This window comes from Symsagittifera roscoffensis, chromosome 1, assembly GCF_963678635.1.
Source record: "Symsagittifera roscoffensis chromosome 1, txSymRosc1.1, whole genome shotgun sequence".
Taxonomy (NCBI): Eukaryota; Metazoa; Xenacoelomorpha; order Acoela; family Convolutidae; genus Symsagittifera; species Symsagittifera roscoffensis.
This window is the reverse complement of record NC_087062.1, coordinates 35,536,001-35,561,610: the sequence shown is the minus strand read 5'-3', so window position 1 is coordinate 35,561,610 and position 25,610 is coordinate 35,536,001. Positions and strand designations below refer to the sequence as shown.

Here is a 25,610-nt window from a genome sequence, read left to right as displayed (position 1 = left end):
TTTTATATTTAAATTTTATAATATGCTAATTTAATTCTAATACAATCAAGAACCAGGCGTGGAATGCTTTAATCATTGAAGAGGGTGATTTGTAATTTTATAAATTTATACTTTAACTTTTGAGTTTTATTGAAAATTTACTTGTCTAAATAAAAATAACAATTTGTTGTCTAGACAGTCGAAACATACCAGATTTTGGCCGAGAAATTGAAAAAGTCAAAAACACTGAGAACCGTTTTTCATTTTTTTTGCTATTGAGATAGTGTTTTCATATACTATTTTTTTGTTTTAAATACTGTCAATAGCCTTTGGTGAAGCGTAGAACTCATGGTGTAACAGTTGAATCCAACTGCGGCGATGTTCAAATTATGCTGTGAGTGAAAAAAAGCATTGATCAAAACTGCATTGTTTCATTTTGTAAAATATAAATTACGCAGATTGTACTCTGAAGTTTAATTCATTATGTTTTAACAATCTTACTGTTCACTTCAGAAACAAAAAATTATTTACGTTTTGCTGCATCAGCAGATTTTTTGACGATTAATTAAGTAATTTTTAAATTCACGCTAGAGTAAAATGGCCTCGTTAAATAGTGTATTGAAATAAACATCCTTACCATCATTCATGGCGTACATGGTATACGGAGCCACTAGAAACAGTCGAGTTTTGCCATCTTCATCAGAAGGCTGGCCAGGTGAGAAAATCACCTGTCTTCAGAGGCGGATTTAGGATTTTCTCGAGGGGGGGGGGGGCGGAGTTTCAAAAAAAATGTCGATAAATTTGTCGATCCTTTTTTTTAGGTCAACCAAATTGATTTACAAGCATTGCCAAAACATTATAAAGACCCTATTGTGACACAAATTTTGCGCCGCATACAAATTTTTGAAAAACAGGTCAAAAAAGCAATTTTTGGGCTCCCCTTTAAAATAAGTATATATTGGCGCCGAAAGCGCCTTTAGAAAAATTTTAGGGTTAATAGGCCTAAAATGGATTCATAAAAAAAATACCAAAGGGAGGACCCTTTGGTTGGGAAGAGGTCAAATCTCTGAAGAACGAACGTCGGCCCCCTACCCCGCATAAACCCCCCCCCCCCCCCCCCCCAAAAAAAAAAAACCCCACCTCTGCCTGTCTTTTTCAATTTTGTCCGAAAAACAGCTAAATTTATTTTTTATAAGACTTTCCCGTCTGTAACGAAACCTGAATACGATTTTAAACCAATTTAGTTAGCACCTTCCGGCCAAATAGTCCAATTAAAGACAATCTCTCCGTGCAATGTACTAGCTTTTGATTGGCTTAAAATTGGGGTAACTCAATACCAATTTGACACATGCTTTCTCTCCTGTCAGCTTGGAGGCCGAGAATGCAGGGATCTACTGAACAATCCCACATCGCCCTATGGTACCTACTTAAGAATATCCACCCCTATAAATAAATACAGATCCACCCCTATAAATAAATACAGTAAATTATCACTGAGCTTTCTATTGAAAAGTCTAATTTTACTGCATTCTGATTGTCTGATTGGTCGAAAAATCAACCATTTTGACCTACTTAACAATCTCTCCCCCCCCCCCCCCCCTGTCTTGAAAGGGGTGGATATTGTTAAGTAGATCCGAATGCAGATTTGATACCCGTGATAGATAATAATTTGCATGCTTTTATTTAGCTTCTCACCGTAGATCGACCACGAAACCTACGATAAGAATTCAATACACCTTATCGATTATAAATTCCTTGTTCCCGCCAGTAACCCTCGATGTTTCCCTGAACGATTAAACTTCATCATAACCAAATTTATTTGATAGTCGCGAAATAATGCATTAATTTTTCATCTCTAGGGCATTTTATATATTTCAATTTTGCGTTTTCATTAATAATGCATTTTTGTGTTTCGCAGACGCCGTAGCCAAAACGAAAACAATAAAAACCATGAAGTGCGAGCTGAGATTTCATCAATTATTAGCATAATTTTTATGAAAATGCAAATTCAATATGGTTTTTATAATGTCATACAAATTCTTAACACCTGTAACTTTGTGAACAACTATTTTGAACAGTTGATAGAAAAAGAAAACGGTTAGTATCTTTTTGTTTCCTTGTAATTAGTATTAAGTAGTCTATTTGAGTATCTAAATTTCAACGCGAAGTTCTCGTAAGCACTTTCAATAGCTCAAATTGGATGATACAAGTGAGGTTAAGTCCGGGTGGCTTTCTGATAGAGTAATTTCGGATAAGGTGAACCGTCTGTTCGCCACGCTATCTTATTTTCGGCCGGATAGGGTCGTGCAACTTCTTAGTTTAATACCAATCCTAATCTTAGTTTTTATATCTCCTAGTCTCAATAGATCTAGCGTATACTGGTGTTTGCTAGGTTTAGAATCAAGAATTGTTCTGAGGAAGAGCAACTGTTTGCTAAGTTAAGTTTATTCTCTTCTGTCTGAAACTATAAATAGTTTCAGCCACACAAACTATTATAAGTTTCAGTAATTAATCATGATTGGTTACTTCTAAGTATTTTATAGAGATAGTTATAATAGGATATAATAAATACTTGTTTTGGACTGGTTCCTCCAATCAGGGGTTTAGAAAGTTGTATAGGTTTTAAGCTTTAATCTTGTGAGGGATGGATCAAGATTTTTCTTGTTTCTTTTGGAGTAGTTTCTTTTGAAGCAGTGAAGGTGTGAAGAGAGAGTAGAAAAAGTTAACGTATTATGGCGAAGTTGTTCTCATCAAGAGAGGAGGAGTACAGTTATTTGTATTGAAGAAGTAGATTACGCAGATCGTGGTTGAATTGAGGGGTGGAGTCTAGGTTGCGGAATTATATAGTGATGTGGTGATTTCGGTAAATAGAGCGAGATTACGTTCATGCTTAAACAATCATCAAATAGTAAGATAGGGTTTGACCTCTCTGTGTGAAGCGCCAAAAGACTAGGATTCGTACGTTTGAGTTCAATACCGATTTGGAACTTTGTATAGTTCAATGGGTACCTTTGCTGCGATATTGGCTCCATACTTAAAATCCTGTGAGGGTTGTGACTACGGCAACAAACTAATAGATTCGCCATTCCAGAGTCGGAAAGGTCATCGAATTTCATCTTCCTTTGCTGCTCGTTCCTTTTGCTCTAAGAAACTTTTTTACAGTTTATATTTATATCTGCACCATATAAATTAATTCAATTTTAGTTTTGATGGCTGTAAATTGTTTTTGCAAAAGCGTTTTTATTAGTTTTGGTTAGTTTAAAGAGTTGCTCCCACCAGAGCTACTCTTAGTAAAAATTGAGGGTCGGGATTTTTTACTGGTATTTTCTAGGTTTAGAATCAAGAACTGTTCTGAGGAAGAGCAACTATTTGCTAAGTTAAATTTATTCTGTTCTGGCTAAAACTATAAATAGTTTCAGCCCTACAATTTATTGTAAGTTTTAGTAATGGATCATGATTGGTTAGTTCTAAGTATTTTACGGAGGTAGTTTTCAAGAATATTATAGAATAAAATAAGAACTTGTTCTGGACTGGTTTCACAAGATCTTAAGTAATTTCAGATCTTAAGTAATTTCACAAGATCTTAAGTTTAAATTTTAAAAATAATTGAATTTTTTTTTACAAAAATGAATAATTTACAACAACGCTATCGACAAACTTGGTAAAATATTTTCCTTCTTTTTGATTTTGAGAATTTTCCTGCGCATTGGAGTTCATCAAAAAAATTTGGGAATTTGGGATAGCCAAAGGATTATCTAGAATAGGCAGTCTAGGCAACCCCAGGTGATTCTAGATTTTTTTGGATGAAAAAAAAACAACTTTTTCGCATTATTTTCTGCGTTGCAAGCAATTTTCTTCGAAAAAAGTAGATTTAAATGCTAATATGTCTTTTTTATGAAACTTTTTTTTCCATTTTCGCAGTGAGTATTTTCAAAGTTACTTGAAAGGAGGTGTTTGCACCCACTTCCCTCCTCTCAAATCCGCTACTGGGGACATCATCAGCTTTCAATCTAATCTGGCGTTTTCAAGTTTTATAATTTATTTTGAAAATAAAAAGCCTTCTAAGATTTTGAAAAAAGTAGCTATCATTCATTCAATTTTGATTTTCGAAGCCAAAAAAAAGAACGCGTGAAAAAGTTTTGGTTGCACAAATGACTTTTAACGTTAAGCAAAAACTTTGTGCTCGAGAAACTTTTTTTTCCACTTCAAAGATAACGATTTCCTGACCTGAGTTCAAAATATAACAACTCTAGCCTGTGATTGTTTTCGAAAGTTGCCAATTTGTTTAGCTTATGAGAATTTAATGGGGACCGGAAAATGAGCCTAGAGTTAGTTGCTTTTAAAATCCAAAGTGGGAAAATGAGACCACTCAATTGAAAAATTAAATTGTGAAATTGAAACCACGCTTAAGCAAAAAAAATGTGAGGACACATTTAACAGAAAACAGCCACACATCGACCAGTAATGACTTGAGCCCAACCCTGATCGCAAGGGTTTGGTTCAAGTCATTACTGGTCGATGTTTGGCTGATTTCTGTTTTTAAACCCCTCGGGAAGGGTTCGGAATTTCATGGTCCAGCAATTATTGAACAACCCAACCTCAAAATCTAATAGTTTATTGATTCTTGGTTTTTTGGTTTTTTTGCCACATCTTATTCCATTTTGTTTCTCACACTTGAAACATTTTCAGTTGTCTCAATTTCCAGTTTTTGAAGTTTTACTCAATTTTCTGCATGCTCAATTTTCCAACCGGGACAGGTATCTACACAGCTCATTACGTCAACTGTTCGAAAAAGTATCCCCGACTTTTCTGGAAACTGTAATTACTTAAATTCAGTCGCTAATCAGCAGATGTATCAATAATTGCCAGACCATGAAATTCCGAACCCTTGCCGAGGGGTTTAAAAACTACGAAAAGTTCTCTCGAAAACATCAACGTTTTTAAATAGATAAATTTTTAAAGATCTAATTCTGAATTTAATCAGTTTTTTTCCTTTTGCTTGCTTATTAAGAAAAAGAGTTTAAAATGTCAATAGAAAAAAACTTTTCTTTACACAAAATCTGAACCTTTTTTCTGTTTCAAAAAGAAGATTGTCAAAAAAGTAGTTTGAAATTTTCTTGTGATTTTATAAATCTGGAGTTGGTGAGATACTAGATTTGCTCATTCAATTTTGCTCTTGTTGCAGGCAGGCGCATTTTTAAGGTTTTTTCGACGGGGCGGATTTTCATTACGCTTTGAGAAAGCTTTTGAGTTTTTAATCAGCCGACCAATTTGATTCTACCATCTTCTTCAATTTACTGTGAAGACATTTTTTTAAGTATGCTAACTATGTTATTTTGCTGTATTGAAGCTTTCTCAAAAATTTTGATTATGAAAGGTCGCGCTAGACACATTTAAGAAACTATCAATCCAAAATTGATGCCATAAAATAGTTCCCAACGAGGGAAACTGTCTTTTGTCGTCTGCATTCTCTTTCTAAGTCCGCCATTGATGTTAAAGACACGTCAAGGGCGGATCTAGGATTTTTCTAAGGGGGTGAACTTTTTTTCAAAAAATTTCAAAAATTTTGACGAACTTTTTTGTAGGTCGACCGGATTGATTTTCCGAGCTCTGCTGAATCACTTAAAGAACGCATTTTTAGCCAAAATTTCTGCGCCGCGTTTTTCTGCGCCCCGTTTTTCTGCGCCGCGTTCTTTGTAGCGTTTTTTGAGTTTTTTTTCTAAGAGCTCGAAAAACATATAAACACTCTATTTCAATTTCAACCAAATTTTCAGCATCGACAGTCAAAATTTACAAACAAAAGGCCAAAAGAGTTTACCGCTACCATTTCTTGTATTGCCAAGTCGATAATTCGCACTTCAGGTCAGAATGTTGCTCATAAAATTGCCTTTTGATAGATACCTCCAAGTTCAATTATAAAAGTATCTCATTTACGGATAAAGTCCTGTTATATTTCATAATGCTTAACGAAAGTTTTATCCGACGAAAATTAAAGACCACCGGTAAAACATGATCTGATCCTTCAGTAATTTTACCAGAGGAACATAATATCGCTTCAATTTTTAAAGATTATCTAGTCAATAACAATCATGCGGCCTTTCTAAAACGGTATAAAGCAAAATCATCCTTACCTTCATCTCCGGTTGCACGAATGAAGCTATTGGCCTTAAAAAGGTTCTTTTTTTTCAGAGTTTTACCGTTGAGCAAACTTTTTTCTCCACTTCAAAACTAACAATTCCCTGACCTGAGTTCAAAACATAGCAAGTCTAGCCTGTGATTGTTTTTGAAAAATGCCATTTTGGTTAGCTTATGAGAGTTTAATTGTGACCGGAAATTGACTCTAAAATCCGAAGTGGGAAAATGAGACCATTCAATTGAAAAAACTATATTGTGAAACTGAATTACGTTTAAAGAAAAAATGTGAGGTTACTTTTAACAGAAATCAGCCACACATCGACCAGTCATGACTCAAAACGAACCCTGATTGCAAGTGATTGGTTCAAGTCATTACTGGTCGATGTGTGGCTGATTTCTTTTTTATAAACCCATCGGCAAGTGCTCATAATTTCATAGTCTAGCAGATATTGACCAACCCAACCTCAAAAAAGAACAGTTTTTTTGATTCTTGGTTCTTTGAATTTTTGCCACATGGGCTTTTTTAATTTTTTTCTCTCACTTAAATTTTCCAGTTTTTGAATTTTTCCCTCAATTTTCTGCAGGCTCAATTTTCCAACCGGGACAGGTATCTACACAGTTCATTGCGTCAACTGCTCGACAAACTATCTCCCGGCTTTTCTGTGATTACTTGAATTCAGTCGCTAATCAGCAGATGTACGAATAAATGCTAGACCATGAAAATCCGCACCCTTGCCGAGGGTTTAAAAATTCCAAAATATTCCCTCGAAAACTTCATAACACCAACCTGATCTAATTCTGAATTTAAAAAGTTTTTTTTCCACTTTGTATGCTCATCGTAAAAAATTTAAAATGTCAATACAGAAAAACCTTTCTTTACACAAAATCTCAATTTTTTTTTCTGTTTCAAAAACAAGATTGTCAAAAAAATTAGTTTGAAGCTTTCCTGTGATTTTACATATCTGGATTTTGTGAAATACTTATTTAGGATTTTTTCGATGGGGCGGATTTTCATTACGCTTTGAGAAAGCTTTTCAGTTTTTAATCAGCCGACCAATTTGATTCTACCATCTTTTTTTTCAATTTACTGTGAAGAAATTTTTTTAAGTATGCTAACTATGTTATTTTGCTGTATTGAAGCTTTCTCAAAAATTTTGATTATGAAAGGTCGCGCTAGACACATTTAAGAAACTATCAATCCAAAATTGATGCCATAAAATAGTTCCCAACGAGGGAAACTGTCTTTTGTCGTCTGCATTCTCTTTCTAAGTCCGCCATTGATGTTAAAGACACGTCAAGGGCGGATCTAGGATTTTTCTAAGGGGGTGAACTTTTTTTCAAAAAATTTCAAAAATTTTGACGAACTTTTTTGTAGGTCGACCGGATTGATTTTCCGAGCTCTGCTGAATCACTTAAAGAACGCATTTTTAGCCAAAATTTCTGCGCCGCGTTTTTCTGCGCCCCGTTTTTCTGCGCCGCGTTCTTTGTAGCGTTTTTTGAGTTTTTTTTCTAAGAGCTCGAAAAACATATAAACACTCTATTTCAATTTCAACCAAATTTTCAGCATGGTCGATACGTTGGTCGATACGTTGGTCGATACATCGACAGTCAAAATTTACAAACAAAAGGCCAAAAGAGTTATCCCTTGTGTGAGTTGTTCATTTTAATTGCTCTATTGAGGCTTTTGGTATTGATTGGATACCTGCCAACGTATCGACCATTGGTCAATCATTTCACTGTTCGTAGCGGTTTTAGAACAGACAATTTATTTCACAATCATTCTTTCTGATTCTTTCAATTCCCTAGTTAGTGTACATAACTTGTACACATTTAGGGTCAATCTTAGAATAAATTATTATTTCGCTGTCAAACGAATCGAACTTGCGGGTATTTCCCGCATTCTGGCCGAACCACACCATGGAGCCACCATATTCCTAGACCTACTGGAGCGACCAATTTCAATTGGCCATTATCTGGAAATCGACACTTTAAGTGGACAAGATGTACCAGAAAACCAGAATGCAATCCTCGAACAGCCCACAGGAGGTGAATCGGAAACGGAACAAGCCCGTCAGGAGGCAATAAATAGGACTGCAATGAAGTCTAATGAAGCCGCTGAAGAGAAGAGAATAGATGAAGAAAGAAACAAATTCGTAGGCTTGAGATGAGCAGAAGCCGACAAGAAGTTGAGATCCATCTTATTTCTAGCTCACGGAAATTACGGGAAAAAGGTATTATCCCAGAAACCCTAGAATAAAATCTTTACCTATCTCTTTTGAAGAATTTTGGGATCTCTTGGGCCTAGCTTTTAACAAACCTCCAAACTGACATTTGAGAGGTAAAACTTTTAAATCAGAAATAAAGAGACAGGGAAACCTTTGAATATTTCAGGGGAGGACTGACCCACCTAGCCAGTACGTCTAACGTCAGAGAGTCTGACGAAGCAGAGTGGATCAGAGATGTATTTATCTTTAAAAATGTTATCAACGTTAATTTGCTATATTGAAGATTTTTCAAAATTTTTGATTTAAAAAAAACGCGCTAGACATATTTAGGAAACTATCAGTCCAAAAGGATATCACAAAAAAAAATCATATCGAAGGAGTCTTTCTGTGGTCATTTGTCGTCTGCATTCTCTTCGATGAATGGAAAAGGGTGTTCTCTCAGAAAAACCCAGGAGTAAAATGTTTATCTATCTCTTTTAAAGATTTTGGGATCTCTTGGACCTAGCTTTTAACAAACCTCCAAACGTTACATTTGAGAGGTACAAAATTTGAAATCAGAATCAAAGAGACAGGGAATCCTTTGAACAGTTCTGGGAAGCACTGACTCACCTAGCTAGTATGTAACGTTAGAGAGCCTGACGAAGCAGAGTGGATCAGGGATGTATACAGCTGCAATCTGAGAAATAGCGAGACCCAATGGAAACTAATATTCCTAGCCATCAGTCCGTCGGAAGCCTTAAGTGAAACCCTAACAGACGAAAAAGGATACTTTGACCATCAGTAGCCAACGAACATGGCAAAAGCGACCAACGGCCCAAGCTTCAATTCATTTAACATAAATGCCCAAGTTCGAAAAGAACTAAGTCTTAACATTGAAAGAAGCAACACGTGTACGCAATGCGGATATCCCTTCACAAAATGGCACCTAAATGTCTCTCCAGCCAGAGATATCATTTGAAAAAACTGTAACTATGAAAGGTGTTTCGCAAAGTTATGCAAAGACGAAGATTAAAAGACCAAATGTAAGTATTTTAAACGAATCTGTCAAAACCGAAAATTTTAAATATGTCCATTCGGAAAATTCCTGGAGCAAAAACCAGGAAACTTGTTGAATAATTAACGCCTGGAACGAAAACGGTCAAAGTAAGGACGACTACTACTCAGGATTGAATGTGAGGAAACTTACGACCAAAACGGAACGAAAACGATTAAATTATTAAATATAGGACTCGGGTGGGAAATGATTGTGAATATGAACGTACCTGTACATTCGGCCAGTCCAGTGAGTTTTTTTAAAACAGAATGTTCTACATGAGTTGAAGGTAGGAAACACCAACTTGAAGATACACCCTGTAGATAAACGTACAAAACAGTTGTACTGCGGTTTCACAGACAGCACAGTAGTATTTTGGATAAAATAGTAGTTCGAACTCATTCCAACGGGGGATATGTGAAGAGACCCCTTTTTTTATTACGGAAAGACTATAAAAAATATCCTGAGCATTGACAACCCCCCAAAGTATGGAAAAGACGTGAAACAGAAGAAGTCTCCAGTGCGGATCTGTACAATCAGTGACCCATCGGGGAAGAGTAAGTGAAATAACTTCAAGTTCTTGACAAAGGAATTTTTTTTTGCGAGCACAAAAAACCTGTTCAATAGAATCGGCAAGATACCAACTGAGGATTGCTCAACCGTTATAACCAGAAGAAAGACGGTTCAATTAGACTCTTTTCAGATTTAAAACTACTGAATGATCAGAATTTTGCAAAAAAATTGACAGACGCCCAACCAATATCCACGAATTGATTGATAACGTAGCTTTACAACTGTCAGAGAAGAACGATGGGTAGATCTGGCTTAGTAATTTCGATCTATAGAACGCTTATAGTCAACTCCAAGTGATGCAAAAGGACAAGCAAACAGTGCAATTTTAGTAAGGTACGAGAAGACACTACTGGGACATACATACTTTTAACATAATTTTACGGACTTGGTGATATGCCCAAAGAGTTTCAAAGAGGCATGATCTCACTTTGCAAAGAAATTCCATTCACAAATTGTTAAATAGATGACATTTAGTGATTTCTAAGGGAACTATTGAAGAACATAAAACAATCGTACAAAGAATACTGAAAACCTTAGACAAAATCAACATGGCAGTGAAATGGAGGAATGCGCTTTTTTCCAAAAAGAGATAGAATGGCTAGGATTTGAAGTTTCAGAAGTTGGAAAAAACTTTTGGTCGGAAAAGCCGTTGCAATAAAAAACCTCCCAACCCCGAAAAACTTGACCGAACTTCGTTCATTCTCTGGTTCGATCAATCAGTAAATAAAACTTGTGCAAAACTTTCCCCTCCTAATTTCTCTATTACATCCGTTACTTAACGAAAAGTCAGTGTTCCAATGGGATAACATTCGTTCTATTGAATTCAAAAAAAAATAAAATCTGAAATCGGAAATATTTCCGAGAATATTCGTTTCGACATCAATGAAAGAACAAGATTAAAAACGGATGCCTCACATAACGACCTAGGAGCCACACTCAAACAATTCCAAGGGGGAGAGTGGAAAACTATTACGTTTGCCTCGAGATTTTTTAAATAAACACGAAATAAAATACTTAACCAAGAAACAAAAACTGTTAGGTGTAGTCTGGGCATGTAAGGACTTCAGAATTTTTTTATATGGATCACGTTTTGAAATTGTTACGGACCACAAGGAGCTCTTTCAGCACTTTCATTAAACCACAGCAAAAAAAGTATGCATAGCAGATTAACCCGTTGAGCGAACAGGTTTTTACCAATTAATTTTGAAATTTCCAATCTTCCAGGTAATATTATGGGATTTACCGACGTTTAATCTAGATTACACTCAGGCAAAGCCTTACCCCCTTCCCACTACGAGGTAAAATTTGTCGTGGCTTCTTTTGAAAAAAATTTGTACGTTTTCAACGAATCCATCCAATTTTATTCCGGTGAGCAGAGTTGATGTAGATCGACCGTCGGTCGCTGTATATGCAATTGTAAATACTAATCTCCTGTCGGAACGATTAATTCAAGCGACGTGATTGTGCAAAATTTTACCGATAGCTCTTTAGCTTCTTTTGAAATTAAACTTATTGCTGCTACCATTTCTTGTAATGCACGTCACGTCAGAAGTTTGCTCATCATTTTGCATTCCGATAGATAACTCCAAATTCAATTATAAAAGCATCTCATTTACGGATAAGGCCCTGTTATATTTCATAATGCTTAGCGAAAATGTTATCCGACAAAAACTAAATACCGCGGGTACACCATTCTCTATATTATCTGATTACTTAGTAATTGTCCCATAGGAACAAAAAATTGCTTTAAAAATCAAAGATGATCTATTCAATAACGATCCTGCGGCATTACTAAAACGGTATAAAGCAAAGTAGTCCTTACAATTTATGACCAAGGACGACAAAATTTTCTGGGTTTCAATCACAAAACTGAACTTCGGACGCCCACTGGGAACTCATGGATCTTATATGAAAACGTATGAGAAGGACCTGCATACTAGAGACGAACTTCTCTGTCTGGACAACAAGCTTGTTAATAAAGCCAGCAGCGGCACGAGGGGTCTTCTGCTCTATGTTGCACGAGTCCCACCGAGGCCAGTTTGGCCGAATTCTAGGCCGAATAAATCTGGTGGCCGCATATTCACAGAGAAATATACACTCATGGTAAGTCTTGCATGCAGCGTTTGAAAGCCGGTAATTACCTAAATTTTTGTTGAGATCAGATCACGTGAGCAAACTTCGTGCCTTAGCATTTGCCAACGAAGAGATAATTTTAGATTTTGCCGTTCCTTTGGACGCTTTTTGGGGATCAAAAAAATACATTCTACACTGCATAGAACATTTTACCAAATTTCCGTTTGCAAAGGTAGTAAGCAATACATCGTCTAACTAAATTAAGTTATCGCCTTCTTGAACAATTTTTGCCATCCTAACGGCTTTTCCAAGAAAAATCAAAGTCGACCTCGGGTCATGCCTTTTATCACACAATTTTAAATCTTTTTGGGAAAAGTTAAAAATATAAACTATTTATTGTACAGTAGGTGATCATAGATCAAATGGACTTGTCGAGAGACTTTTATATACTGTAAAATCCAAAATCCTTGCCATGTCTGACGAATTACCTAAGTTGATTTTAAATTCTTCAATCGCAAAAATTATTTGGAACCTACGGATTACCAAACAACTGTACATCGGATGTACTTTCGTTCAAAAAACACTTCAACAGCACTGCTAACACCAGATTAAAAAAAACTTATCTCTATTTATAATCGTTTAGATCAAAGAAAACTGATCATGTCGGACCGTCGGCCAGGAACTGGGAGTTACACGATGGAGCAGAAAACGGCTACGAAGATGCAGACATGGATGCTTCATCAGACTCGGAATCTAAAATTCCGCCGGCCAAAATTTTTCCCGAAAACCGGACGACACCGATTCCTATCACCCAACGCAGACGACCTTCACTTATGAAAGTGACCATCGGAGGTAATCTTTTTAGAAAAACACCAATCGAAAAAATGGAGACCTGTTTTTTAATCCCGTCAGAGAGGCGATCATTGACTCATGGTTACTTTGTAAAATGGACAAATTTTACGTTGGTCGGATGTAGCCATCAGAGGAAAAATACTTCCGGGCCCTTCTAAAATCCTTTTTAAACCACAATCAAGGTGTACTGATAGAAGACAATCCGGGAAAACTCTCAGAAGAGGACGACCTTTGGGAACCAGCCGCCGACACATAGAAACACGCAGTCACCGACAGAAATAAATGTCATTCCGGAATCACCACCGAAATCGACCTCCTCATCTTCTCTAAATTTAAATTCTTGGGACGGCTTGATCGATGAGTACTTCGAGGATGTTTCGAACAACGACGCTACAATTAGCCAAGAAACAGACAATAACGTTTGTTTGAGTGTTACAGGTGATCAAAAGACCCCACTCCCAGAATATGAAGAGCGTAGCAGACTACCAGGACCATCAACATCTGGTTCAGCAACAGAACCAATAGTGCTGGACAGCACACCAGAGGAGACCCCCCTCTCGTCACTCAGACGAGACCATCAGCCAGACCGAGAAAAAATGTGGGACCCCCACAGTTTTACGAGGAGCGCCGATACGTGATAATTACACAGACCTGAGATCAATTATGTGACGCCCCTGCCTTCTCCTGCTGGTCACCTTTCGACTTTCTTACCCCCTCACTATCTCTCCTCAAAGACAGACGATGGCCGCCGAAACAACCCTTACTTGATCTTCTTATTCAACCGCAATGGGGGTCGCTAAGTTAATATCCATGACGCCAACTTCGTGGAAGTCTCCCAATGGGAAATTCTCGACGCTTTAAAGTATTGGCACAGAACAGAGGACTTCCGGAGCGAAGTGTCATCGACTATAGACCAACACTTGCGACAACCCTTAGACAAATTCGAGGTATCTTATAACTAAAACTTCCACGAACTTATTAAACTTCATTTGTTGACTATTTTAATATATTTTTTAATAGGTTTTTGCCTTTTACATTGCCCCATCGTTTCATTTATATGTACCTTTAAGTGTACATTCGGTACTGTAAATTTAATTTAATTTCTTTGTATGTTTAGTGCAGATTAAGTAAGTTCTATAAAGTTCACCCATTTGTACTTATTTGTACACACCAACCTCAATTGTAGATACCAACTTTTCGCTCTGTTCTTTTTTTTTGTTTTGTGCAGTCTCGAAAAAATGGAGACCTGTTTTTTAATCCCGTCAGAGAGGCGATCATTGACACATGGTTACTTTGTAAAATGGACAAATTTTACGTTGGTCGGATGTAGCCATCAGAGGAAAAATACTTCCGGGCCCTTCTAAAATCCTTTTTAAACCACAATCAAGGTGTACTGATAGAAGACAATCCGGGAAAACTCTCAGAAGAGGACGACCTTTGGGAACCAGACGCCGACACATGGAAACACGCAGTCACCGACAGAAATAAATGTCATTCCGGAATCACCACCGAAATCGACCTCCTCATCTTCTCTAAATTTAAATTCTTGGGACGGCTTGATCGATGAGTACTTCGAGGATGTTTCGAACAACGATGCTACAATTAGCCAAGAAACAGACAATAACGTTTGTTTGAGTGTTACAGGTGATCAAAAGACCCCACTCCCAGAATATGAAGAGCGTAGCAGACTACCAGGACCATCAACATCTGGTTCAGCAACAGAACCAATAGTGCTGGACAGCACACCAGAGGAGACCCCCCTCTCGTCACTCAGACGAGACCATCAGCCAGACCGAGAAAAAATGTGGGACCCCCACAGTTTTACGAGGAGCGCCGATACGTGATAATTACACAGACCTGAGATCAATTATGTGACGCCCCTGCCTTCTCCTGCTGGTCACCTTTCGACTTTTTTACCCCCTCACTATCTCTCCTCAAAGACAGACGATGGCCGCCGAAACAACCCTTACTTGATCTTCTTATTCAACCGCAATGGGGGTCGCTAAGTTAATATCCATGACGCCAACTTCGTGGAAGTCTCCCAATGGGAAATTCTCGACGCTTTAAAGTATTGGCACAGAACAGAGGACTTCCGGAGCGAAGTGTCATCGACTATAGACCAACACTTGCGACAACCCTTAGACAAATTCGAGGTATCTTATAACTAAAACTTCCACGAACTTATTAAACTTCATTTGTTGACTATTTTAATATATTTTTTAATAGGTTTTTGCCTTTTACATTGCCCCATCGTTTCATTTATATGTACCTTTAAGTGTACATTCGGTACTGTAAATTTAATTTAATTTCTTTGTATGTTTAGTGCAGATTAAGTAAGTTCTATAAAGTTCACCCATTTGTACTTATTTGTACACACCAACCTCAATTGTAGATACCAACTTTTCGCTCTGTTCTTTTTTTTTGTTTTGTGCAGTTTGTAAATTTTGACCACTCTACGTTGAAGGGGGAAGGTCGAATATCTGAAGGAAGGATGTGTGCCACATAATTTTTTGTTAGATGCACACAAATCTTTTTTTCTATAATCATCAGATTTGTCATCGTCCAAGTTTTATTATTAAAAAGGAGTAAATATCGGCTAAAATATTTGTCATGACGCCTCTCAATTGAAATTGATTGCCTTCTTTTGCGCCCGTACAAAAAATCCAGTGTCAGTTCATCGAAAATCGATGACTTGAAGCGGACCAAGTGAACAACCTCCCTTTTTAGAGGGGAGATATTTCACATGGAGAGAAGCGTTTTTTCAGTCGATCAAAATTCACAATTTTTATGGTTATTTTCGTGTGCTCATATGGTTATTTTAGGATGGAGGGGGGAGGGGTTGTTCACGTGGGCCCATAAGCAGTATCAAAGGTTGGGACCTTTGCGTGATGTGGAAGTGAAATTCCTGAAGATCAGTCAAGCGTCTGACCCCACTAATATCCCCCTAATTACTCGGCTGCTTTGATGCTTCATTAACAAGCGACATGCACAGCTCCTCTCTGCTTTCCGTTGTTAATTTAGGGCAAATTGAACCGTTGATACATCCTGGTTTTTTAGGCCTCATCTTAAAAAAATATTCATTTTGTCTTTTCTCCGCTGCTTTTCTAGTTTTATTCAGAAACAGAGAATTAAGTCCGCAGAAAATTGGAGCACTGGATATTTTAATCCACTGTTGTTCTGTTTTATGGCTCAGTTTACTAACAAAAATGCCACTATTGAAGTCATAAAAACTGAAAAAATGACAGATCGTGTTTAACTGTATGTAAGTATGGTATTCCACTATTTATATACACATGACACAGAATGAAAAAATGGCATTGAAAAATGCACTCACCTACATTTTTCAAAACCATCCAATTCTCCGTTTTAATTTTCCGTTTTGTTGAAATCTTATTTCTTTACTATTTTTCTGCCACATCTAGGAAATTGTTTTTTCAATCAATTCTTCTAACGATTATAATTGGTTTGAGCGATGGCAGTAGTACCAAGCGACCATGCTCAAAGGTGACTTAAGCTGAAAAAACCTATTTCTATAATGTTGCTTTTTATTAATCTCTACCAAATAAAGTTCACTTCGATTGATCAATCAATCCAAGATAGACAAAACCTGAGTTTTATCATAACTTTTGTGGTTTTTTTTTTTGTTTGATTCAAATCTTCAATATGAATGTTTATCGAGATGGATAAAAACAATTTATTATCTTTGACACTAGAAGTGCTTGTGGAAAATAAATGATAATTGTTTCAGCATTTTCTGACTACAAAAGCTTCATGCGGTATTCAATAATTTTTATTTTCTTCTCGACTTTAATGGCCTCTAGATAATTGAAGCACAAATCTTGCCATTTAAATTCATTTGATTCCAATTTGTTTTCCGCTTTATAAAAATATAAAAGCAACCTACAATTTTTTGTCGCTATAATAAATTGATAACAAACGGTTGCCTAGAGCTTCCTTCCTCAATTGCAGTCTCATTATTTCCTAGCATAACACTGCGCTCCAGGTAAGCATGCTAAAATTAGAAAGTTTCTCCAACAACATGCACTAAGCAGAACTTCAACATCAAACTGCATTTTTGATACAAATTGTTGCCAAAATAGACAAAATAGAAACATTTGTTCCTTGAGCTTGAAGTACAGTAATATTTCAAGGTCATCCGGGCCTGTTTGGTCTGACTAAGAACAAATATATGCCAAGTGTCCGAGTAGAAGTTAGGTAATGATTTATGGCGACAAGGAACTATGGCTTAGGGTAGATTTTCTGCCCGGCTTTTGGCACCTGTGAGAAAACTCGTAGTGAGTTAAGTGTGGTATCGTTTTAAAGTTTAAAACCCTAGTAGCCATCTCAGGTTCCAAAAAAATTCTCAGTATCGAGAAAAACTGAAGCGAGTTTTTTTCTACTCACTCCGAATGCTTGTTTTCATATCCACTAGTCTTTTTTTAGTTGAACAACATAAATAGCTCATTAAAAAGCCCAATAAAAAGCCCATTTTCTATTCAATGATCGGCTGTAACTTTACCATTCCGAAAAAAAAAATTGACAGAAAAAATCCAAAAACCTTTTCTTTGCAATTATAACGTGATCAAAAAGTTCTGTGCCATCTGCACTGCAACCGCCTCTTCTTTTTTCGGTTAAGTTTTTGAGCAACATCAAACTCCTAGTATTTTGCAGTTGGAATTTTTAGCCAGAAATATTCAAAGGTGACTATAAAACGACCCATAAAATTATTCTGCTCATTAAATGGCGCTCTTGATTTCCGCCATATTTTATGATTTCCTTCAGGTATGGATCCCGTGTTGTCACTATGGGGATTCAAAAGATAATCAAAATCTACACCTACTTTTCTTTTATTTCTCCTAGTTTGCTGTAACTGTATTGCCAAAATATATATTTTTGCGCTTGAACTTGGCGCGCTGAAATTCGCTACCGATTCCATTTCCTCTAGTTGTCATTTTTTTCTTCAGCGCCGTCGATCAAACCAGACGCAGATACAATACACGGTTTCATCAACGGAGGAACAGAAGTACCCATTGCAAATACACGTCAACACCCTCATCCCGCTCAGTCGAATATGGGGTCCAACGGAGACCTAATTCTACAGGTTAAATAGTTTTTTCAACTTATTACATCAATGTGCACGTAGCTTTTTCAACTAGTAAAGTGTCTAATATTGCTCTATAGTCGGGACACGATTTTTTTTGAGAAGTGGTACTCTTTCAGGACTTCCACCTTTTAATCAACCAAAAGGCTCTCTTCCTTTTGGCAGTATCTTGAAACACTCTTTTACACCGAACCCAAACAACATTAAAGTTTTCAGCCAACCTATATTAGTTTCATGGGGAACTGAACAAAAACGTAACTTTTTGGTCACAACTTTCCAACAACTGCGCAAAACGATATTTTTAGCCAACAGGTCCAAACAAAAGCCCACGCTCATGCAACTGATACTTTTATAACGTAGCAAAAAGTTTCTGACAATTTACCTTGATTTTGTGATTTCAAGGGTGCTCGAAATTTATTTTGTCTGATTTAAAAAGTCGAGCTGTGTCTGCTATATTGAGAGAATAGATCATAATAAATGCTAACTTCATGCGTACAGGTCGGAGACACGAAACCTCCCACCGAGGTAGGGGGAGTTGGTGGTGGTGGGGCCCAGAAGGGGGAGCCCACTCGAGTGTACATCAAGTTGGACTTCGTAAAGATAAGCGACATTGACACAAAGAGTCAAAAGTTCATAGCTGAAGTGGCAGTCAGACAGAGGTGGACTCACCCAAGTGTCGCCAACATGACCCCACTGGCTAGTTATCATATTTTCTATTAGTTAAGTAAGATCCATGATTTTTTTTTGTCTTTTTTGTAGTTAATTTTCCTTCTCTCATTTTTTTTGGCGAAAGGCAACATAAATTGAAATCCAAGTAGTCACATGATTTAATTTCAAATATTGAAAATTTATTTCTCACCCAGTATCAAAAAATTACAAAATGAATTTCCGCTCCGAGGCACCTGTGAACGGACTTGTAAGTCCAATGAAGCTCTTTTAGGCAGTAAACTTATTGGTGTGTTTTGTAAACTTATCAAGTGAATTAGTGAATCGTTTCATTAATGCCTGGAAACAACTCGCCCATACTTATTAATGTTACTATTTTTATGAATTTGTATTAGGACTTCGCCCAGTTGCCTCCACAGCAGAGGTGGGATCCCAAACTCTACATCTCCAACCTGGAGGACAAGAAGAGTGACGAGGTCGTCTGGTCCCTGGATGTCTCCAGTGGAGTCCCCACCGTCTACTTGTTCAGACGTCTGAAAGGCACCTTCTTCGAAAACATGGAGCTCATGGATTTCCCCAATGACGTTCAGGTATTTCTCCCACTCTCACTTCTAGGTATTAGAAAACAATATAATTGCAGATGATGAAAGAAAGTTTTTGAATTTCGCTCATTTAAAAGTTTAAATGAACAATCACTTTGTTTTTGAATTATGTAAATTGTCATAAAGACAGAGAAGCTTTGTTCCGACATCAACAATGACTATCACCAGTAAGCCGAAAATGGTATGAGAAGTGAAGAACGTTTTAACGTAAGGAAGTAATTTTTGTTTGACATATAATTATCTTAATTGCAAACTTTAGGTACATTTTTCAGGATATTTCGGTGACGTTTATTTCTGAAAAGCCCTCAAGTGAGGTGCTGTTGTGTCCGGACGAGGAACTGGGAATCATAGACATCGAGACCTTTCAGGACAGTCAAGAATGGCATCTCTATCAACACGTCAAGGTAAGTTTCCTTCTAATTATCATTGAAAAAATGTATTCTAAGACTTACATTTTAATCAACGCATCTACCAGGGGCGGATCTTGGATTTTGAGGAGGTAGTGGGCCATGTTTTGGTAGTGAGCCATTTATCCATGTTTACTCTCGACAGTTTTTAAGGTCCCAATTGGTTTTCGGAGCTCTCGTCACAAGACTTAAAAATCTAAAAATACACTTGCTTACTAAAAATCCTACGCCACAGAAAACAACTTTTTGTAAATATGCTGCAAATGTCACCTTTTAGGACATATCTTGTCGTAGTTTGACCAAAAACAATGCATTTTTTGGCGCGCATTTTCCCATCACAGTGTGAATGCATTGGCGCCAAAGGCACTTTAGAAAAAAAACGTTGAACTTGGTCGTCAAAAATATGGTTGTCTTGGAAAATTATCACCTCTCCCACCGTTCCTCTAAATCCACACCTGGTCGTTATTAAAAAATGAGAACTCACGATTCAACCGAATGATCTTCAGTCATTACTAATTTTTCAGACTTCAGCGTGCGAGCGCGATGTATGTATCCTGTCAATAATCGCAGCAACTTAATTAATTCACTCATCGCAAACTGTGAATGATAAATGGTCTTTTTCAGTTTCTTTAAAAACATTGGTAACAATAACAATACAGCCAGAGCATGTTTAATAAAAGTTGATTTTAAGTATTATTTTGGTTGAAATATTTGATGTTTTCATACAAGAATGACTTCACATAACAATCTAACTTCCATATGAAATGTGCTTTTGAATCATAATTGTATTTCATAGATAGATTCTGAGAAAGTCCGACAGGTTTGTAAAACAGTAACGTCTATCTATCCTCTCAAAAGCGAACTAACCTTGAGTAATTAATGATTATATAAATTTTAAAAACCCATAAAAACTCAATACGTCATTTTTCAAAAAACCAAACCTTTCGACCAAGTGTCAGTCTAATAACTCTTCCTCTCATCGACATCGAAAAGTTTTGACCTTGAAGATACTGTTAACTTTTAATGATTATCCTCGAACAAATCCTTGCAAGACTAGACAAACGATGTTTTGAAGTTTTGGACTTAACCTTCAGATGTCAAAAAAAGCTCTCGTCGTTGGTCAAACCCTCATATAAACAAACAATTCCATTTTTTCCCCGAAAAAAATCTTTGCAGTGACTATCACTTCACATGGAGTCTTATGTTGTTAAAACCATTGAAAAATCGTAATTACTTTTTTCAAACCTGATGTTAATTTTTTTAAACTAACTAAATTGGTACACATTTTAGTCAACTATGATGGTAAGTGGTCGGCATTCAGCATAGAGTGATTTTGAGCATTGCGAAAGATATAATCAGTCACATTAGCAGAATTGGCTAGCTGCCATGAGAATCATGCCACTATATCAAATTTGATCTTTTTTGCAAAAAATTGTGCTTTTAGATGTTCTTTTTGCATCGATCATGTTTCATTGAAGAACTTTTTGTACTTATTTTACTAGTAATCTTCCTCCTATATTTCTATGTGTAACCACAAGATGTCGTAATTTGTATATTTCTTCTATTGATATTGATTGACCTGGTCGTTTCTGTTTGTGTGCAGCTGAAGCATAATGTGATCTTGTCGAGGCAAAGCCAAATCATGCAGTCTACATTGACTGCCACTGCGCAAGTGTCCCGAAAGATGAAGTTTTTCGTCTACAACGCATACTTGGTCATGGTGAGCAGTTTTCATTTAAAAAAGTGAAAATTTAAAAAATAAAAAAAGGGTGGAAATTAAAAGAAACGAAAAGCTATTCATGAATTCATGCAGTAGCGGATTTAGGGGTTGACCCAAAAGTTCTTCTCTTTGTGCTATTTTGAGATGTTCATTTTTGGCTGACAGACACTACATTTTTTCAAAAGCGCATTCGGAGCCGCCCATATTTACTAATTTTGAGGGGGAAGCGCTCGCCGAAAAAACGCAAATTTTTTCGTCAAAATTTTCCAAAAAGTGCCTCAAAATTTCAAAACTTGAGTAGAGAAACTCATGCATCAATTATAGACACAACACAACCACTATAACTCAATCTCCCTGAGAAATTCATGTATCCATAATGAAAAAACTCAACCCCTTCGAGTTTTTTCTCTGATCCGACAGGGCAAACGCCTGTTCCATATTTTTACCACATCACTTTTTATCCTGCAAACACCCAGGAACTCGACAACTTGAAGATCCTTGACGATATTAATTACAGCGCAAAGACTCTTCAAACAATTTTGATACATTTATATCGCAGTCAACGTTCGAAACTTTTCAAAATTTACAAATAGATTTTTTGAGCCGCTTTGAAAATGTTGTTAATTAAAAAAAAAATTGGAGTGGTAATTTTGCCCCAATAATTCTGAAGTCATGAGAATGACTTGGGAGTTGTGTTTCAGTTCTTCATCACTGGCCTGTCGTTCACCGGGTTCTGTATTGACCCAATTGATGTGAAGTTCAGAATAGGGGGCACCCTCACCCTGCTGCTGACATCGGTGGCCTTCAAGATCGCAGTCTCAAACACCCTCCCCACCATCTCATACCTCACTAAACTGGTAAGTAGTTGCAGTTTGCGTTAAATGTAGAACAAATAACGGCGTTCAGCTATTGATGTTTTAGCTATTATATATAAGCATGAACGTTTACTTTTTGTGCTTGCTTTAAAAACACTCAAGCTTTCCCATGGTCTATTTTGGCTATTTTGATCAATTTTAAAACAAAGGTCAATCAAAGGCAGGAAGCTGATGATCGCGCTTTTAAGCGTCGTATAATTCGGAGAAAATAAATTTGTGGTCCAACGACGTCGAATATGGGGGATAATACCGTTTCTATACTACGACCAAAAGCTCATCCACTCTATCAGACGTTGAATGAATAGCACTATTTGAAGGTCTCGACATAAATCAAAATACACGGTTATCGTTAAAATCCGGAGGCATTCATTTCGGCCGGAAGAAAATGTTTTATTCAGTAACAGTTTTCAGTATGATTCAAGTCTTGCTACTTTTTCACGCTTTCAAAAAAAATTATCATGATGTTTTTATTGGCTCTATTTTGGCCATCAAACGTTGAAAAATGTTCAAAACGAGTTTGTCTGAAAAAGTCACTGCAATTTTCAAGTTTTTGATAAGCCTACCAGTAAAATACATTGAGTTTATTGACATTCTATGAAATTATCAAATCATGTCGAAAAACGACATAAAGATGCTAAGATCAGCTATCTTTAAATAACTAACAAATCCTTGCAATTACAAGAACCGTGAATAGAGAAAGCGTATATGAAAAAAAAAATTCAGAAACAAAAAACAAAAAATATGAAAAAAAAATTCAGTGTTTTTCTTCTCCAAAACGCAATATCAATATATTAATATCAAAAACTGTGTTAGGTGGAATTAATCTCCATTTTGAGCTCAGGTCATCCATATTTTTATAAATATTATACATATTCCGTTCCATCTTGAGATTTGGAACAACATTGAAAAGGCGTTTATATGATTTTTCATTTGACCCATGCCGATGATTATTCGGGGTACCTCATTTTGTGTGATAAAAGATAAAGAAACCAAAACACGCCGAATACAAAGCCCCCCCCCCCCCCCCCACCCCACATTACATTCAGGGTTCAGAACAATTTTTTTTCTGATATGGTAATTTATGATAATTAATCAGGGGTGTCAAAACTATATCCCATTTTCAATGGTCGGAACGATACAAAATTGCAGAATTTTGCAGAATTTGCAGAGTTTTGCGCAAGATAGAAGAGCAAAATACAATGTCTTAATTGTGTTACAGATGGAGCCAGCAAATTTCAATTCATTTGGAACAAGACAACTGTAGCAGCCTGCTGTATTTGATACCGACAATCAAACATCATCAAATAGTTTTGATTGAAAAAAATCTGAACTGGGTGGCTAGGCTGCTAAAAAAAAGCTCCTTTAAACTCACAAACTCAACATTTTGGAGCCCCGCCACATGTAAAAAATAAATGAAAAATTTTCTCCGAACTCTTTTTTGTTGTCTGCATTTGTACCCGGGTCGAGGTTGTGGTTTTATGATCAGACGATTGCGACCAAAAAAAATTAACAGTGACCAGCGCGACCGAATAAAAGTTAACCGCGACAAGCGCGACTGAAGTATAAGTTTCATTATATCAGGGCAAAAATATAATGGTTAGCATGGTAAATTAGGACGCCGTAGACAAGTGCTCAATTCTCCCAATTTTTGTTGCCTGTTTTTTCCAAATTTTGCCTGCGGTGCAGAAAATTCGGCCGAAACAGGGTTGTTTTAGTGACTTGTAAGAGCTCGGAAATCAATTTGGTCGACCTAAAAAAGGTCAACAACTGTTTTGATATATATTTTTTGAAAATTCGCGCCCCTCGAGAAAATTCTAGATCCGCCTTTGATACAATAGAGCAAAAATTATTCAAAAGGTCATCAAGCTTTTTCAAGTTCTGGAGTTGCGAATTCGAGAAATGACGTCTAATTCAGTCAAAACCAAATTTGTGAATGAATCTCCCCCTTGTTGATAATTGCCCGACATAAATGCCAGCTATTGTTGTTTTAGGACACCTATGTATTAGCCGGGGTCAGCTACTTATCCGGCAAGACTGCTCTCTTCGCGTTCATCTCGATCTGGAAAAACGACGAAGATACAGCCAAGACAATCGACACCTGTCTGCTAATTGGACTCGGCATCGCCCAAGGCCTGTGGCAGACAATGTACATGTTCGTCTTCTACTGGACTGTAAGTGTACATACTAGCATAACTGTTCTCTCATGCATAATTGCTAAACATTCACTTTGTATTGTTTTTGCAGACGTTCCGCAAGAAACAAGAGACTCTACGAGCAGAACACGCCTATTTGGTAAGATTGATCAGCTATTTTCGGAAGACAGTTACCTGCACTTTGCCAATTATTGATAGTTTTTAATGATATTTTATGAATTATAGATAAGATTAGGTGGGATCTACTATTTTCTCGCGGGGGCCGATTTTCAAATTTAAAGGGGAACTTCAAAGGGGGTCGAATCCCCCGCCCTTTAATCCGCCCCTGTATAAGCGCATTGAAGCAAAAAATGCTTGTTGGAAAGAAACTTCACCTTATAAGCTTTTGCTCGCGGGGTTTCCTCAAAAACCCCAACTTTCCCCAAAAAATGTTCCAGCAGTTTGTCTTTGATGTGTGATTGGTAAACTGGCCTAAATTGAGGGTATGTTAAGTTGAACGGCCCCAAGTAAAGTTTTAAACAGCAATTCAACCAATCATGCCAACTTTGATGAGCAATTCAACCAATCAAAATAATCAAGTTCTCAAATTAACAAAAAAACATCACATTCTGTCGGGAAATGTGGTTACTTGTTCTGGAGCAAAAGGACATACCTGTTCTTCTGATTTCAGAAAGATCTTCAGGCGCAGCGTAATGCACACGCTCAAAAAGTGGCTATTCTGTGAAGCGGACGCTGCCGGTTTCTCAGAACGGAAACAGAGAGGTAAAACTTTCGAAAAATAAATCATCAAAATTAATCCTAAATGAACAATTTAAATCTGCCTGTAAATTTACCTACTTTAAAATAGTTTAGTCATTGACTTGAATTAACCTGCTAAAATTTCTTTGAATTGCTCGAATTAAAATTTATTTTGTACTTCCTTTTAAAACAAGCATTAGGTTTATTTTGTCTTAAATTTCAAAATAAAGTGCTATTTTGGCACAATAAGGCAAACCAGGACCGGATCAAGGATTTTTGCCAGCAATAAGAGGATTTCCAACTTTTTCTACCAATTTTTAGGTTAGCCAAAACGTGACAAAATGCCATTATTCAGCTTTTCTGGAAAAGTTTTCATCTTTCACTTTCCATCAACACACGAAATTGACAAAAATCAAGCGTTGGATTGCCTTTAAACCAGGGGCGGATCTAGGATTTTCTCGAGGGGGGGGCGGATTTT

The 25,610-nt window shown here is 36.8% G+C and overlaps 1 protein-coding gene across 14 annotated transcripts in view; it reads left to right on the top strand.

The window, feature by feature from the left end:
* The window catches only part of LOC134843542 (gamma-aminobutyric acid receptor subunit pi-like), a 69,465-nt gene extending 44,156 nt beyond the window's left edge, over positions 1–25,309 (top strand). For 7 of the 14 annotated variants that reach the window (XM_063859688.1, XM_063859654.1, XM_063859697.1 and 4 more), the window contains 11 exons: positions 17,835–17,971; positions 18,470–18,667; positions 19,033–19,227; positions 19,512–19,643; positions 20,171–20,191; positions 20,443–20,466; positions 21,250–21,366; positions 22,068–22,223; positions 24,233–24,412; positions 24,486–24,533; positions 25,065–25,309. In XM_063859688.1, coding sequence (XP_063715758.1) covers positions 17,835–17,971; positions 18,470–18,667; positions 19,033–19,227; positions 19,512–19,643; positions 20,171–20,191; positions 20,443–20,466; positions 21,250–21,366; positions 22,068–22,223; positions 24,233–24,412; positions 24,486–24,533; positions 25,065–25,118 — 1,262 coding nt within the window. In that variant the 3' untranslated portion in view covers positions 25,119–25,309. Of the gene's footprint in view, positions 1–423; positions 695–15,950; positions 16,133–16,514; positions 16,874–17,834; positions 17,972–18,469; positions 18,668–19,032; positions 19,228–19,511; positions 19,644–20,170; positions 20,192–20,442; positions 20,467–21,249; positions 21,367–22,067; positions 22,224–24,232; positions 24,413–24,485; positions 24,534–25,064 lie in introns of those variants that run through there. The other 7 variants (XM_063859756.1, XM_063859706.1, XM_063859740.1 and 4 more) reach the window with 7 other exon arrangements.
* Positions 25,310–25,610: the final 301 nt, after the last annotated feature.